Raw genomic sequence first — 17,962 nt, 5'->3', positions numbered from 1 at the left:
CTTTCTGAGCAGCGAGTAGCAAATCAGGAGGAATGAGTAAGTATTCTTCAAATACTCTAACGAAGAAGAACAACGGAGGAAAGGACACCATACAAGTAGTGGTCCCTTTCCATAGTGAACACACTAAGCAGAGAAAAAAAACCCAACAAGCATTTTGTGAAGAAACTTGTTCTAGACTTAATAGGGCAAATCCCCAGGTACAACGTATTGACCTTACATTGACCTACTATGAATGTAATTTTGCCTTTCCTGCAAAGCAGTGCAATATTACAACACCTGGCACCAAACAGTGGCAAGAAGCACCACCTGCTGCCCGAGACTATTTTTCTGCAAGGCTTTCACTGACAATAGTGGACATAACACTGTTGTACCACAGCCTGGTACAGAAAATTCCTCTAAGCCAATTTTCCAGCTCACTCTATGATGTTACAGAACATCCCCCCATGCCTTCAAAGTGCAGAAAGAAACACCACAATAAGATGGAGCTCTTAATATTTACAAATGCAAAGAAATAAAGGCCTGCTTATGTTACAAAGTCTTTTTAATTAGTTTTATACCCATGAATACAACTAAAAAGAAAATGTAACCTTCATCACATCACACTGATAAAACAACGTGCACACAAAGTGCTTTACACAATCTGTGCAGAATACATTCCATTTAGAAGCACCGATGCATGTCAATGGTGACGAATGTTGCCTCATGGACCTGTTTACTGATTCATTTATCATCAGCCACTTTTGTACTGAGAAGCTCAACATACTGTGCAGGTGGACACAGAAGCAGCCCGAGCCACTGCACCCTCTGCTCTGAAATTACCTGGGCAAATACAGGCAAGCTGTTATTTACTGGTGAGACAGCTATGTAAATGAACATTAATGGTTACTAGTGACATTAGCTTTAGTTAGAATGAACAACAAGACAACGTTATACATGAAAAATTTGCTTTTATTACAAATGTTTAGTAAAAGGCAATTATTTTTCCAAACTATTTCTCTTTTTCTTCCTAAACCTAAACAGACAGAATCAGAAGCAAATAAGAAACCACTTGGTTAAAATCTTACTGAAAGTTACCTTGTCAGTAGTTCTATCAGATTTCCTGCAAATCTCACCTTTAAAATGCCGTATTTACTGCACTATCTGCTTTCCTTGGCAGAGATGCTCATCCTGCAGTAGAGATGTGTAGCTGTTAGTACGGATGCTTTGATTCATTTGGATAAACAGAAGAAAGGAAACATAATTTGTAATCATCTCTTAATATAAAACCTACTTCTATGAATTATGCTTGCACTTAACGTATAGGCTGGAATGCTTCTGGAACCAAAGGCAGGTTTCACACTGTCCCAGAAGGGCAACATGAGTAACTTCACAGTCATTGGTGGAATAATTCTTTGGTCACAAACTGCTGATATCTACCCAGTTTACAGTGTTTCAAAAGCCATTTTCCCACCTTTATTAAGTGACTTGCTTCATTCTATTTTTTTATTCTGTGAATTTCAGATTTTCCTCCTGCATGTGTGTACGCTCATGTGCTAAGCTTACATAAATTGCTTCCATTCAGACCGATCAGGAGCAAAGAAAGGATGTCCCTTATCTTCTGATACCTTTCAATGTCAGACTGCAGCACCTCTAGTCTAAAATGGCCTTTTACTGGAGTCCCTCTGGAGGGTTAATTCATATTTAGTGCACTGCATTAAAAAGCTTTCAGGATACATAAGATATGAAAATTGTGATCATTATGTCACACTGTAAATTATACCGCAAAGACGATATTCAAAATCAAAGCCCTCTTTTGGTGGGAAGTTTCAGAGAGTAAGGGGAAAGAAAGCTGCTAATGATGAAAGCAAGAGTGTCTGGACACTCTGCTAAAAAGGCACACCAATAAAAGGCAAGTCAGATTCCTCTCCTGACGGTTTAAGTAATGTTGTTCTGTATTTCTACTTACAGACATGTATACATATACACGCACACACGTGCATATAGATACACACACACACCAGAAATCTGAGGCATTAGGAATGAATTTTAAGCAAGAATCAAACTACTGGGGGAGGTGTTCACTGCAGTTATTTTCTGCTGCATTATGGTTATAATCTAATGGCACAGTGATATGATTATACTCTTTTGTACTTTACATCATTTAATTGTATAAATGTGAGGCATAAGACTACAAGGTGCATTTATCTTACCTAAAGTAATTTTTATGGATCTTCTGTGTTCCTGCTTCTTCAGAAGGGATGGTCATTATTTTAGGAAATATAAGAAGAGTGGAGGGTAAGGATGTTCTAACAATCACTATTAAAATTTATTTGACTCTGGGGTTTACAGATTAGAGCGTGGCGTGCACGCAAACACAAACACAATGACAATGACAACAATGGCTGTAATGCAGCTCAAAACCAGATTCTGGTCCCAGCGCGGCCGTAATGTGCTGATGCTGTAAAATCTTTTGTTTTCCTTTTGCTTAAGTTTGAAGATATAATGCACCATTTCCAAAATCTGCACTGTTCCATCTAAATGGTCCACAAACGATGACAGCAAATGTTAAGAGGTATGAGATGATTACTAATTTCCAGAAAACATTCAACAGAAGATGCCCGTACAGTAGTCACCATTAAAAGCTGAACAGCTGGAGGTTGAAAGTAAAGACCTTTTCAGTTGTATTGTTTAAAGAAGTATGACTATCACAGTGAAGTTAATTATAAAAAGGTAACAATTGTAAAGATTGCAACAGAGATCCCAGTAGATTGTTCAGAAAGTGGATCACATTTTCGGCTAAGTCTGAAATAGGTTTTGCAATGTTGTAAATTCTACCTACTAGATAACACACAATATAAATCAGACAGAAGAAGCTGGAAAAAGATATTAAAAGCTTGGTCCTGCATTTCTGATTTCCCAAAATCTACCACAGAGAACTACAGGAACTTTGTATGTTTAGTGGTTGCAGGACAGAACCTTCAGAGATCTGCAATACATTGCTTCATTTCAGTACTTACATTATATATAAGTATTCAATTGATATTCTTTGGCTTTTAAATTACTATCCCTTAATATCTATAACGTGAAACCAAACCAAACCCAAAGCACTAAAAACTCCCCTCTTCCCCCAAAATAGTGCTAAAAAATTAAATGAACTAAAAAAACATATCCAGTATGTGTAAAGTGTAGCTGTTACTTCATTATAAAACTACGATATAACTATGGTGCAAAACAGGAAAGTGATACTGGTCAGAACTGTGATAGCAATAGCAAATTTACACTGCAGGAGTGACTGCAAGCGTTGCTACTCCTGAATAATAGAAAAATCAAAACCAATTAGGCACTTGTTGTTTTGTTTAACGAAAGATCATTTTGTGTGCGTAAAAATGACAGAAATATTCTCTAGAAGAAAGCTCCCTAGTGTAACAATTGTATTGCTCAACTGCAGCCACAGTCCTTCATTCAGGAGAGCAGAAAAACATGTGCTTATTATTTATCTTATATTTAACATTCTGTTGATAGGAATGGACCGAACACATGCTCAAGTGCTGTCCTGAACTGGGAAGCTTGCTGAAACTGGAGTATTAAAAGATAATACAGTGGTGAGCAACTTTCCATTCTACTACAGTACTAACTTTGTCTAGTCTACCTCTGCTCTCCACAGTATTATCCAGTATTTCCTAACAAAACAACAACAACAACAACAAAAAGAAAACAGGCATAAAATAAATAGGATAATCAAAGATTACACAATAAATATGCTACTAAGTGGGAGGAAAAGCATATTGCAACATAAGGCTCTGTAGTGTTGTACAATCAAGAAATAGTTCCATGTGCTCCACAACTAACCCCCTAATGTACAACACAAAGTTACCACAATACACCTGAAAAAGACCGGGAAGTAACAGACCAAACTTCTATTACATTAAACGTGTTAAAATTTAACAAGTGGTAATGTGTTTCACTCCCTGTGAAGAACACCAGGTGTTCTTCCACTGCTCCGACCGTCATTGCTAGAGAAGGAAGAATGAAAAGATTGCTGTGGTTTGTTTTTAAACTCTCACAATAGAATTCCTTCAGACCTACAAAGTTACCAGTGTCCACACTGACTCATAGCATTATCTCGGAAAGTAAAACCAACTCAGAAATTTTGTTGTCTCCTCTTCTTGGCATCCATTGCATCCAGGATAGGTTGCCTCTTTGCAGTGTACCTCTGACGAAGCTCTTCAATTTCTCGTTCCATCATAGGGTCCAAAGCCTTTAATCTCATCTGCAATTCTTCTAAGCTTAGATTCTTCAACTGAAAGACAAAACAAGCAAAGAAAAACACAGAAAAAGATTACAAACTATTTATAAGCAATGTGAAAACCACTGCTTTTCATAACCCTACAGTTTACAGTTGCAGAGTTTTTACATACCCTGTGTGTGTGTGTGTGTGTGTGTGTGTGTGTGTGTGTATATATATATAAGTTTATATAGCCAGAAGCTCCTCGGTAAGTAACAGCATATGAAAACACACACACATGCAGCACAGTTAATAAAAATAATAACAATTAAAAAATCCCTTTGAATACCTTGTAATTAGACTGCAAATAAATATAGGCCTGGAATTAAACTCCCTAGGCTGAAAATAAACGCATGCCATAGTACACAAGATTATATTCATACATACAAATCACACTGGCTAATCAAGTATTTCTTACCAGATTCAGTCTCTCACAGAAGCCTTAAGAAACAGACAAGTGCTGTAAGTGGCATTCTGAGAGACATTTAGAGGTACCTTCTGATCAGAGTGACTAGGGTGCTTAAATAATACACAAAATAATTTCCTGAATCCATGGGAAGGAATCACTTTCACCACACCTTTCTCTTTCCAAAACTGTTTTCTCGCTGCGTTAAAAGAGTTCATCACATTTCATTCATTAGGAGTGATGGGTCACACAAGAAGTATGCAAGCAAAGGCCGGGGTCCCCTCAGGCACTGGGGCACATAGTTATTGTTGCCCCACCTGCTCTTGCAGGGAGGATCCACTGTTGAAACACCTTCCATTGGTTGTCCTATATAATTATTTCCTGGGGAAGTCCAGTGCCTTTCTTCATTTCTCTCTCCTGTTGGAATTGCCAGTGTGTCCATTACCTTTCACACAGTGTGATAAACATCAACAGATTTCAAAGATCCTAGGAAAGGGACGATCTACACTGTGTTTGCAAACACGCTGGCACTGCAAACAAGCACACCACCTAACACGGGAGTTAAAAAAAGAATACATTTTCTGAATCAACCTGCTAATGAGTCAATGCTTAGTTTATGAATCTAGGGCAGTTTTCCATCAGCACTGTCTGATCTGCTTTCCCTGAGGAATGAAATACTACTTTTGATCTTTATTTTTATCAGCATCTGAGGCATATAAATTAACAACACATATTGCTACATATAGTCCAAACCCCAGCACTATGATTTCTACTATGCACAATGCAGTATAATAACTTAAATGCATAACCAAGATGGAGTGAAGAGCAGAAATGCATAGAAGAGCATATAGAAAAAGATGCCTGTTTTCATTCAAAGTTGTTTTAACGATAAGATTTCTATGAAGGTCAGAATTAAAAGTCAGCAGTCAAAATACCCCCAGGACCAGAGACCCTCAGAGCAGCATCAGCTTCAGAAACCCTAGATACACTCAGCAGCCCATCACCAATGTCTGTCTGTGCTAAGGACAAATGGCACCTTTTACATCTTAGGAAGGAAAAAGTTGCCTCCACCTACTTTATGACATTTCTCCCACCTGGTAAATGTAAGAAAGCATGGGGGAAAGGAATCATCACTCCTCAGTCACCAAGACTCTGAGAGAAAAACTTCCTTCAGTTCTCAGAGAAAGAAAAGACTTAGAACAAACAAACACCCTTCTCTTTCTTTTTCAGCCAATTGGTAAACGTCGCTGGCATATTACAGAAACTATTCAGAGAAGATGTCCCCTATATGAGTGAAGTTTCAGATGGATTTGCAGTACTATCAGAAGATGTAACAGCACTGATTTCCCTCTTTAACTGGTTCCTGGCAGTAGAGATGAGAGAAGCAATGAAGCCGTTGTTTTTAGCACACTGGAGAAATGTGTGGCTCCATGGACTAGCAAGTGGACCAATACAGGCACCATCAATGACCACTTGACTTGTGTGAGAATTCTGTGAAAAATGTCACTGATGAAGTCTTGTATCTGCTCAGGGCCAGGCTGGGCATCCATTTATTCCCTCTGAATCACCACTGCAGACATCAAGTGTAAACGGCACGTAATAGACTCAAGCTTATGTGATCACATAACTATGCAGCACCAAAAAACAATTAAAAAATAAAAGTAAATTGTCAGAGAATAATGTGATGGGTGAGTTTTTATTTAAATTTCAGTCAAGAAACAGAGCCAGCAAGTGGAATTAAATATTCTTTAAGGATCACAGACAGCTGGGCTGGAAATTAAAATATAAAGAGAATGAATTTTTAAATCCAGAGAATAAGAATCTTTCAGAATGATCTCAGTCATGTCACCCAGGGGACATGGGGAACTGCAGTGCTCATCTGTATGAACGGATGATGCTTGGGACACACAGAGGAAGCAAATAACAGAAAAAAGGGAAATTAAGAGTCTGAAAACAGAGTTATGAATCTCATCCATCTGACATCAGATGCTAGATTAGACAGTAATGGTCAGAGAGCTCTATGTTCTCTAGAAAACCACTTAATCACATTGAAATGCTTCAGCTCATTCTAGGATGTGTTTCTGCACATGCACACGTACTTCTCATTCAAAACGTTTGTTTCTTGACTTTTCTCAGTGCCATGGATATTTTCTCATGAATCCTAAAGACTGCAGAAGCCCAAGCACTGAATGCAACAGCAAATATATTAAATGAGATGTGCAGAAACAACTCAAACAGGAAATGCAATTATTCCTACGCAACTTATTCCCATGAATGGTGAATATTTTGATTTAGTTTCTTAAAGTGACAGAGCTTTGCGCTCTCATGCACTTCCATTTGCAAAGAGTTCACAGTTCAAACTGCCATAGCTGATTTCCCATGCGGCTTCTTGAAAAAGGGCTACCAACACAAGCAACCAGAAATCAAAAAGGTTTTAAATGATACTTTGATAGCATTTTACAAGCTGCAAACACAGTGGTTCAGTAATCAAGCTATTATTTGTCTGACAATGACAATTTAATCTCTACCATTTAATCTCTACCAGAATCAGTCGCATCCTTTGTGAGCTCAGATGTTCACAGTCAGATTACAGTTAGTGTCAAGATGGTCCAGCACCAAGGCAGAGAAAGGCTTCAGTGATGGAGCATCTGCAAGGCCTATGGAGCACTCATCTTCACTGATACCCTTCAGATACCAAAGCATATCTATCTCATCCTGCAGCTGAACTGTTATTTTCTTGGAAAAGGCAACACAACCATACAATGAACACTCTCCTCTAAGGAAACAGAAGTGAGGAAACCTGGTATAGCTCATCTTGAACTTTTACCAAACAGGATACCCATCATTTGCCTTCTCCTGGCTCACTTTTCAACCTACTCATAACAGGGTTAATGAGTTCTCCAAAAAAACAAAAGTTAAAAAGCAGCAGAACGGATTCAGAATTGTCAACAACCTTCTTTTAATATGATCACCCTCATTATTGGGAACTTAAGCTGGGATACAGCAACAATCAAGAGGCTGGGAAAGTTCTAGCCACATCTACAAGCTGTGATCAAATGACAGATGAGAGCTACTGAGTCTCCAGAGACAGGTACATCCCCAGGTGTGAAGCTGGCAGGAAGCACAGCTAATCACAGTTATCTGGGTTTTTAAGAAATAGTGATAAGTTTTGTGGCTGAAGAAAAAATAATCCAGTGCTATAATGCAAGATAGGTAACCTGCACTGCATTTCATCAGAACATTTTCTATGCAGACAACATTCTTGTTCTGGTCAATGCTGGCTTCAGGCTCTTTGCTTTCTATTACATCCTCAAACAGTGAGATAAACGGAATTCCTTCCTCCCATGCTGATGCAGTCTCTCAGAACAAAACCCCAGCAAGGGAAGGGCAACAGTTTTTACCTTTTTTCAGTCAAACTCAGTGCATCTCAGGCAGATCAGCTACAGTTGAATTGGTGTGTTCAGCAAGACAAGGAAGACTCACTTGCAGTCAATGCTCCTGCCTGCAGGAGGACCCACACCATACCTCATATATTTTGTCTGCAACCCTGATCAGATCATACTGACAAAGATTCGAGCCAGACAATGCAACTGGAAAATACATAGGCATTCCTGTCTACAGACCAGAGATCTCTACGGATAAGCTGAGAAGGAAGGAGATAACCCACACTCATATGTGGACCCTCAAAGGTCATCAAAACAAGCAGTGCAATGTGAATCCTAACTACCTGTTTCCAGCACAGGAGTCGGGAGGAAGGAAATGCATCTGAGATACTTGGCGGTGCTTGCAGACCATGAATTGCAGCAAAGGGGTCTGGAAAAGAGTCTGGAACTCATTAGCTTGTCTTGGCCAGCACACATCTATAGCCATCCAAACTTTTCAGGGGGTGAAATCCAAAGTTTGGGTGGATGTAGCACTCTACAATCTTAATCCACCCTTGACAGCTAACAGAAGTAAATAAAAGCTCTAGGCTTGTGATGTTTTCAATATGATAAAAATTAGATTTCATTAGTAATTCCATAATGTATGAATTACCATTGCAAACCTCCATTCTATCAAACTAAATTATGGAATACTGCCATTAGGCTGGTGCAATGAAAACAAGCAAATGCATTTTCAGGGTTTAAATTGTTAAGAAAATAGATATTCGATCAAAAAATAATCTGTATCAAGTTTGAACAAAAAAATTCTTCCTAGCAACTGCTTAAACGAATCTTACAGATGCAACATGCCTTATTAGAGGCCTTTGATTAAAAAAATATGGATTGTTAATACTGTACCCTGAGTCATCTATTTTCCCATCTGCTAGTAATTCCTACAATATGAACTATCAACAGAATGGCTAACAACAACAATTTTCTATGGCAATTGCGAAAGTGGGTTGCCTATAGCACTTTCTAAGATTTAACCAGTGCATGCCTTGGATTGCTCTGTGTTGTTAGTGGCCTCGGGTAAAAGAAGAAAAGAAACTTTCTCTCCACTGCTTTACTTTTGCTGAGCAGTTTGCTTCTCTCTTACTGAATGAGACGCACTGATGGTTTCAAAATCCTTTTTACTAACATAACAAATTAGACTTGGGTCGGATTCCTGAGACAAAAAGGTGGGCTTTCCTGACTAATTTTTCTGGCCTATAAAAGTTCATACCCAAACCTCAAAAGCTCACTTATATGGTAGCTTTCTTAGCTTTGCGTGCACGGAAAGATACCACAGTGGCTGTTATGTGCTCAGCAGCAGCTCTCTCCTCCTTGCCAAGCATGTCAGGCTGCACGTCAGAGCTCTGACCTGCTGTCATCCCTACCCCTGCTGTCACTGGAGGAGGCAAGTCAGACACAAGCAAACCAGCTTTAACAGAGAGTAGAGCAAAAGCAATTATTTCCTTGTGTTAGGGAGGAGGTTTCCTTGTTGCAAAATACGAGGCTATAGAAATATAAAAAAAGATCTCAATTACTATTGTTGCTTTTGATAAGTTATGGGAGAAAAGAGCCAGGAACGTAACATTTTAAAACCTAAACTTCATTCCACAGGACTATGAACTGGGCGGGGTAAAATAAGTACATAGAATTAAGAATTAAGAAACAATTAAACCAGGACAACTTCACTTAATTTTAAGAAGTCCTTTTAGGAATAAATTATTATATAAATGTTCACTTATTAATTCCTATCTTCACTACTCAAACCTTCACTGTTCATATGTTAAAACTGTATATTGTTTTCAAAACACAAAGCTCAGTCTCCCCTACTATCATCATTTTTCAGCTTTTTGAAGACTTTTCTCAGCTTCAGACAGTATTATATATGAATAGCGAACCACCAAGAGAAAAAGAGAGAAAAAAAGGAGTTTTCTACAGCACTGAAGCATAATATGACTTGCATACTACCCAGGGCTTCTCCTCCTAGCACACTAAGCACCACCAATCCTAAAATTCTAAAGTTATGAGCTGGGTCCTTCATCTTTAGTAAACTCCCATAAAAAGTTAGATCCCTAGAATAGCTTTTTGGAGGAGAAAGGTGTCTTTCTACCTCTCTTTTTCTTTCTGAGCCATGAGGAGGCAGCTAGAATTTAAACATTGCTGTTTAGAAACTGCTAAGACTAAAATGTTCAGGAAAAAAACAACAACAATCCAGGAGCTTAAAGCTTTTATGAGTTATACCGACTACAGGAGTTGAAATCCTAGGAAAAGCATAAATCATCATGAAAAGTCGTGTAAAAATGATATTACAACTCTCGCATACTGCAATTTTCCACAGTTCCTGACAACACCAGTTAAGTAGCATGTGTTTATGCTTGATCATATTGTAAGCAGCTCAAATATAATTTACACTGCTTTTACTCCTAACGAATATGATCTTCATGTGGTTGGATTATAATCATTTTCACTAAAAGGAGTAAAACATAAAAAGCAACTGAGCAGAGGTAAAAAAAACTGCAAGCCATGTACCCCAGCAAACTGGTTGCTCAAAAATGTCCATTGATAAATAACTGAGATCACTTTCTTGGTATCTCGTAATAAAATTTTAGCTTTAGAAGTGTACAAAAGGAAAAAAAAAACACTTCCTATTACTGTGTTTCTTTTTGCTTCTGTCACTTAGAGATCATATTGTAACATTATACAATTACAAATGAAGCTACTGAAGCACGACACTGTAATTTGCTACTGTCTTCTCTTTAGAATTGCACCGTCCATCACAGACATTTTTCAAAATGACTTTTAAAGAGAACCACAGACAAACACTCGCCATTTAAAGTGCCTCAGAGTAGACTTCGGTGTTCTTTAAGTACTCTGATTTTCTTTATCAGGCATGTAAAGCCACAGTTAGCCATGAAAAATATAACAAGTGTTCAGTGGAGTTCCCAACAGAATAGGTAATCTAAAGCTTAGGAAAAGCCCTCCATCTGGCTACTTAAACCGGGTTGCAAATACATCCACAAAGTGAGGAGAGCAGAGCAGCTACCACACCAATCTATGAGTATACAGGATCTCCTCTCTTCCCTTATTGCTTATGGATGAAAAAAAAGAAAACAAAAAACATGAGAAAAAAAAGTTTTTGAAATATAATCCACGCAGACACAGCTTTGAAACAAAAATGAATTACTCAACTGCAGTTTATAGAGTACTAATTATATAGTAACTAAAAGCATTTTATTCGTATTCGTAGCATTTTATTCGTAGATCTCCAGGGCAAGTAGTTTGTCTTTCATAATTAGTTCTCCCATAAACAGCACGCTTAAAGTTCTAAGAACTATGGATCCCATTTCAGCAAACTACAGTTATCATTCACCTATATAAATGCAAGCATTACTCCAAATGTTTTTTTTCAAGGTAAGGCACTGTCTCCTTGCCATTTGATTCGTCCATGAGAGGATCGCTTATAAAATGGTCAGAAAACAAGCAAATCTAAACTTGGGAATAAAATTAAAAGCATAAATAATATGAAATAGAAGTTTTGAAGTTAAAAAGAAAACAGTACTAAAGCAAACAAATTAATGCAACACGTAATGAGTAACGTATAGCAAGTTTACATAATTCAATATTCAATATTATTTGTTCAATATTATAATCAAAAGAAAAACTGACGTTCCTTGAATAATCAGGATCTCTGTATGGCACACAAGACACATCCATGCAGAAGTTAACTGCAGACACGGAAAAGAGTTTAACCTGAAGAGCTAGGAACATTTTTAAACCTTAACCTCAGTGTCCTGGTGAAAGACAATACATGGAAATCTGAAACTACTTAGAAATACAAAATGTTCATAGCTCAAACTACGGCAAAAACAAAAACAGAAGAACTAAATTTTCTGGACAGGAGAAAGTCTGCGGGGGACAGCAACTCCCCAGCCCAAAATGCACACATAAACTCTTATTCCATTTGCTGAGGAACCTTGACTTATATTCTTTACAAAGAAGAAAAATCAGTTTAGTTTAAAATAGCCCATTCAGAATGGAGCTAGGAAAATAAAACACCATCTTTAATAAATGGAAGAACGATAGACATACTGTTTGTTGGTTTTCATTTCAAGCAGGAAGCATTCTAGCAGGCACATCCAACAGCATATGGCTTTCAACCACTTTGGGTATGAGATGGACAGGAAAAAATCTATAATCCAAAAACCAGAATGCACAGACGCTGACTACAGCAACTGGACAAAGCTGGGCTAAGCAGAGAAATGTGACTGAGCTGTTAGTCGCAGCAGGGAGAAATGAGACCCCTATTGCACAAAAGCTACACGGGTTAAGGCCCAGGGATGAGGCCAATGGAGAAGAGGAATGCCAGGCCTAACTGAGGGAGCACCACAATTGCTGCTGCACAGGGACCTGAGGCAAGTGGGAAGCAATGCACAGTCCCAGCCCCTGCATGTAACTACAGCTCCTATGTTAGGGAAAATGATCAAAACAGCTCCAAAGCTTTCTTACCATCTTCAAGAACTGAGAAGGTTTGTGGAATATCTCTTCAGAACTTAAGGGATGCTCAAATTCTCCCTAATAACATCACCATTTCACTCAAGTCTTATCTACAGATCAGCCAGACACTGAAGATTCAGCAGCTTCACCAACATGAACACGGTCAGTTCTTTTGATGAAATGCACCAGCTCTGCATTTAATTAATTATGATTTCATTGAAGAATCATTGATTACCACATAATCTTTAGTCAACCTGAGGAAATACACATTGCAAAGCTCTAAATGTTGTACAGCTACTGTCTTCCCTTCTACTCTGGACTAAATTAGATCTAAAATAAGTTCATGAATACTGACTGTGATAACCTATCCAATAATACTACTTAGCTTGCAGCTTTTAAATAATACACAGCATCTTTTCCTGTAGAGACTGGCAGCATGCTACTCACACCACAAGTAACATACAAAGAAATATCCTGGAAGTACAAGAATATAGAACAAGACAATAACAAAAACACATGAATTAAAAGGCCGATGTACTAAAGCACAACTAGCAGCAGAAGTAAATAATAAAAAAGCTACTACCATCTTACACCTTGTGAAAAGCATGATGCTTACTCTATGCAGAAACCCCATTTATTTATTAAACAAGATTCAATGACTCAGTGGCATATTCACTTACTGAGTCCAGAACTGCCAAAATAATTCACCAGATAAATATTTTGTTATCAAATATTTTGCCTGTGACTCAAACACGCATGTGATTAAGCCAAAAACTAGCTTTCATACCTGCACAGTATTATCTCCTAGGAAGGTCTAAAGCATTCAGTCTACACATTTTGAGCATTAGTTTGTTTATTCCGGTGGGTTCTTTTTATTATAATTTGCAGATATAGCTGTAGTTTATTATCATGAAGAAAAAACATTAGACAGAGCTAACCTCAGTGCAAACAAGCACTGTGGAAGCTTTTGTGACAACACTGTCAATTAATACCAGTTGCAGTTCTACCATTCACTACTCCACGTTCACATCTGTAGAGTGAATTATGTCAGCTACCGAGCCCACAGCAAGGGAATGGTCTGATCTCTGTAAACCCTCAGAGCATATGATGTGACTTCAGTTTTGCTAAGAATCCTTCTTTCTCTCTACTCCTGCTGGTTTTTCACTTCATCTTACTGACTGTTTACATTCTGACTATGTTTAACTTTTCTATACTTAAATTAGTCAATAAATAAGTAAATAAATAAATAAAAAATCACTGTACAGTAGCAGTAAAGAAAAATGAAATAAAATTCTATTCATTGCATGATGTATCAACAACAAAAACACTGCACGTACTGCTTTTGATTTTGAGGTGGCTCTAAATCTTTATCCTGAAAAACCCTGCTGGGAGTCTAATCTAGGTTTTATAATTGATGTAGCATTCATTACCTGGAATTAGAAGTAAAACCAAGGGCTTTATCTACATTATTTCCAACTGTAAGAGTGGGAAACAATAAGAGTTCCTATCAAGCTCAAACTTGCACCAAACAATCTACCTCATTCCCAAACCACATAAAAAGCATAAGGAAAATGCAAGCCAGGCAAATACATTCCTCCAATGTCAGTACTCAGAAAAAATCTGTGCTCTGTTCTGTCAGTTGTTATACAGCTCATCTGTAAATGAAATTATGTTTCACAACTGCACATTCAGAAATAATTAAAAGCCAAATAAAATTTAATTTCAATTTGCAGTGTCTTCTAAAAACAATTCAGTTAAGACCATTTTCAGAGTAGTGCTTTTGCAAAGTAAAAACCAAATTATCAGTGTTGATGCTATTAAATGCTTTTGCAATTTATTTAAAATTCATCACCCAGTTTTCTGCTTACAGCACATTTATTCCTCAGCTTGAATGGCACAGTGCATTCAGACACATAAAACCAAACAGAGACAAGGTACAAATTAATGGGTTTGATCACCTATAAGTGTCACTGTTTAGAGTTTGTTAGAATATGAGAGTGGAAAAAGCCCTCTTCATCAGCAGAATATAATACATATGCATGAGCACAAATGCAAGGAAACACAGGGTTAGCATCAAACGGACTGCATATCTGCCCTAGAGCTTCTGAGTTACACAGGAATTTAGCAACACGCAGGGACTGCTTCTTGATACTGCATGTATCAGGATGCACCATAGAAAAAGTCCAGCTCTCGGAAAAACATATGAATACACACTACATATTCCTGAATTGATGCTAATGAACATCAACTTACATAGCAGAATGATACAATTAAAAAAAAACCCACGTATCTTAAAAATGTTAACATCCTTAACAAGTAGGAAACATCACCATAATGAGCAGTTTAAAACCTTGTGTTTGTATGGGAAACTGTTGATCACAGCCTGAACCTCTGATTAACCATCTGAGGCAAGCAATGAGTCAGCTGTGGGAGCACAGGTGAAGGTAATTCAGCTGTGCTCCTGGAAGGGGTGGAGCTTGACTCCACCTCTCCTAGATTTTATTTAAGGGCTGACCACCACTACAGCAGGATCTCTTTCTGGAGATTGTTCCTGTGTAGAGTTTACAGCAAGCCTCAATGTCAGTGAGCATTTATCATCAATCCTCTTTCTATTACATAACCTCTATTTATCTATCAATTTTTATAACTGTACAATTGTAACTGTACAAGTGTTAACGTTCAGAAATTATAGTTGAAATTACACATACCGTACACTTTATGATAATTCACAACAATTGTCACATTTTCAAACTTTAAATACTTATTTATACAGACATTGGCTCCTTGTAGTCCTCAACCATTTCCATCTCAAACCACTTTTTCCTACATGAGCATCTTCTCTCGCTTTAAACAAAATCTCCTGTTGTTTTGGACATTCATATCTCCAAACATCAATCATCCTGGGAGCTTGTTTTTATAGCACGTGATGGCTTGTATCACGTAGGGAAACACAGGTATGAACTGAACACCTATTAACCTGATTGTTATCAAGTTGCTTATCAATTTAATATCATGAAATATTTTAAAAGTAGCAGTGTCACTTGAAAACTGACATATTTGCTATTTATTGTTGCTATAACAACCACAGAAAACTGTAAAAGAAAATACTGAGCAATAAAGGATGAAACACCATAGAAACAGATAAGAATAGAACAAGTTGTGTCAGCACTGGCCTGAAGGAAGATTTTACACACAAACAAGTTCGTAGATAGAATTATAAAAAGCTGGAGGAACAGAAAAGGGCAGTTAAGGTGGGGAAATAAAAAAGGTAGTCATACGGAATACCTACAATGTCCTCCAACAGGGATTACATGCAGATTGCACGAAACCTCTGTAAAAACTAAAACGCATTAAATGAGAAATTTTGAGAAAACATCCAGCAGAGATAATGATACAAACTCATTTCGAATACATATTTTAAACCTCTTGCTTATAATAATGCTGCTGCAGTGTCACGCTATATAAATAGTTAGAAGCCCTCAAAACCAAACACAGTAATAGCTACATTACTGCCAGTTCTACATAGTTTTCTAAAATTCCCTCCAGCAGAAGGAACTAACAATTGATTTAGGAAGTTACGAAGGAATTCAAATGTGGCAATCTATTTTCCTGTAGGTCAACCCACTACTGCACTGTATAATGAATGTAAACATGAAATGATATCATTTCATCTCTGCTCCTCACCTTTCCAATGACCTTTCAGAGAAAACATCCCGGAGCCTGAATTTTGTTTGGCATGGAAGTCATACAGGCTGGATAATATGATATTCCTACCTACAAGCAGAACACCTTTAATGTATTAATTTCTCTGAAAGCAAAAATGAAAGTTACACAGATATCTCTACACCAAAGCTAGAACCAACACAAGGGCCATTAAAAATCAGTTTTAGGTCCAGTAGAAGAAATAATAAATTTACAGCTCTTTCTTTAATGAATCTACAAAGCCAAAATTGAACTCCTGTCTAGTAAATCTTCTCTTTGGATGTTATCCACTGACTTGTTTTAAGAGCATAATCAAGACAAAAACACTTACTCTTCACATCCCTCTTGTCTCAAAGAAGGACAAAAAAGCAGATGGTATTAAAATGCAGCTCAAACCAGAGATGATAATTTTAGACTTGATTCAGCATACACATGGAAACCATTAGATAAAGAAGGGAATTCTTCCATAAAAAGTTAGTTCAGGTGAGATGTAACTGAATCATAGACAAGAATCTTAACAAAAAGAACTGTCCTAATTTGCTGATATTAAAACAGTAGTAGAACTGGGGACCAAACAGGAAAAAAAAGGAGTAAGGAAGCAGCTACATTTTACACTTGACATGAATTAATGACAGGAGGTAGCCAAAAGGGTAATTCCTACTGAAGCCCTCAGGCTGCTGCCTGCCTCTTGCATGGGATTCACCGACTCACAGCTGTGGGTGAGTGGGGAGGGAGAGGAGAGAAAATGCAGCAAGGGGAGGCCGATGTTTGCTGTGCAAGCCCAATCATCCCACTTTGCTGGGCATCTGACTGCTCTGATCAGCACGGGTCAAGTCACAGAACTAGATGGTGCCCTTTTCTGCCAGATCCCTCTCACCCTCTAATGCATCTCCCACATGACTGAGGGTACAGTGCCCCACATTGATCCATGCCTCCAAGCTGCAGTGGTGAAGGTCAACCTACTGGCAGGACAGAGAATTCAGACCATCTTATATCTCAGCACAGACATAAAACTGCACACCTCTTCTTGGACGCTGATTATTTTATGTAAGAAACTTGTAGCAAATCAACTTCAAGATCTCCACATTTGCTGAAAAAGCTCCAAAGTTATGAAGGCAAACAGCACAATCATCGAAGTCTCATTTTGTCAGGAAACAGACCAGAAATAATACAAAGCCAGATTGCAAAAGATTTTTCTCTGAGCAGGGTAATTAAAAATTAGAAACACCAACATGATTAAATGTTAACAGATCACACATAGTAAAACTGAGTATCACATTTTGGGTAAGTATAGGTTTAGGGGGTAATCACAAAGACCTATGAAGGACAGTCATGCTTTCATGACAAAGTGAATCAAATTGATTTTATACATTACAACTACTAAAGAATTAATCGTATAATTTGTTTTCCCCAAAGTTCTGGAAACAGGATTGGCAGCTTCCTCAAATCCAGTCTGCAAGTAATTCAAATGCAGCAGGGGGGACCTGCAGGAGGGATGTGAGAATCAGAACCGAAGCTTTTTTCTCTTTCTGGTATTCACATCCTTCCAGAAGAAACACAGAGATGGTGTATTCTCACCACATTTTAGGATTCATGTGTTTGACAAGGTACTTCACAATGGAGTAAGAAGACTGCCCAACCTACACCAAAAATGGCAGGGGATCTCAGAACTAATCACACCGTAAG

At 37.9% G+C, this 17,962-nt stretch overlaps 1 protein-coding gene across 1 annotated transcript in view; it reads right to left on the bottom strand.

Moving 5' to 3' along the window:
- Positions 1 to 525: 525 nt before the first annotated feature.
- STK3 (serine/threonine kinase 3) overlaps positions 526 to 17,962 on the bottom strand; it is a 123,352-nt gene continuing 105,915 nt past the window's right edge. The window contains exon 11 of the mRNA XM_072329996.1: positions 526 to 4,279. Within this exon, the coding sequence (XP_072186097.1) occupies positions 4,121 to 4,279 (159 nt within the window). The 3' untranslated portion in view covers positions 526 to 4,120. The remainder of the gene's footprint in view (positions 4,280 to 17,962) is intronic.

This window comes from Excalfactoria chinensis, chromosome 2, assembly GCF_039878825.1.
Source record: "Excalfactoria chinensis isolate bCotChi1 chromosome 2, bCotChi1.hap2, whole genome shotgun sequence".
Taxonomy (NCBI): Eukaryota; Metazoa; Chordata; class Aves; order Galliformes; family Phasianidae; genus Excalfactoria; species Excalfactoria chinensis.
This window is presented reverse-complemented; position numbering and strand designations above follow the sequence as displayed.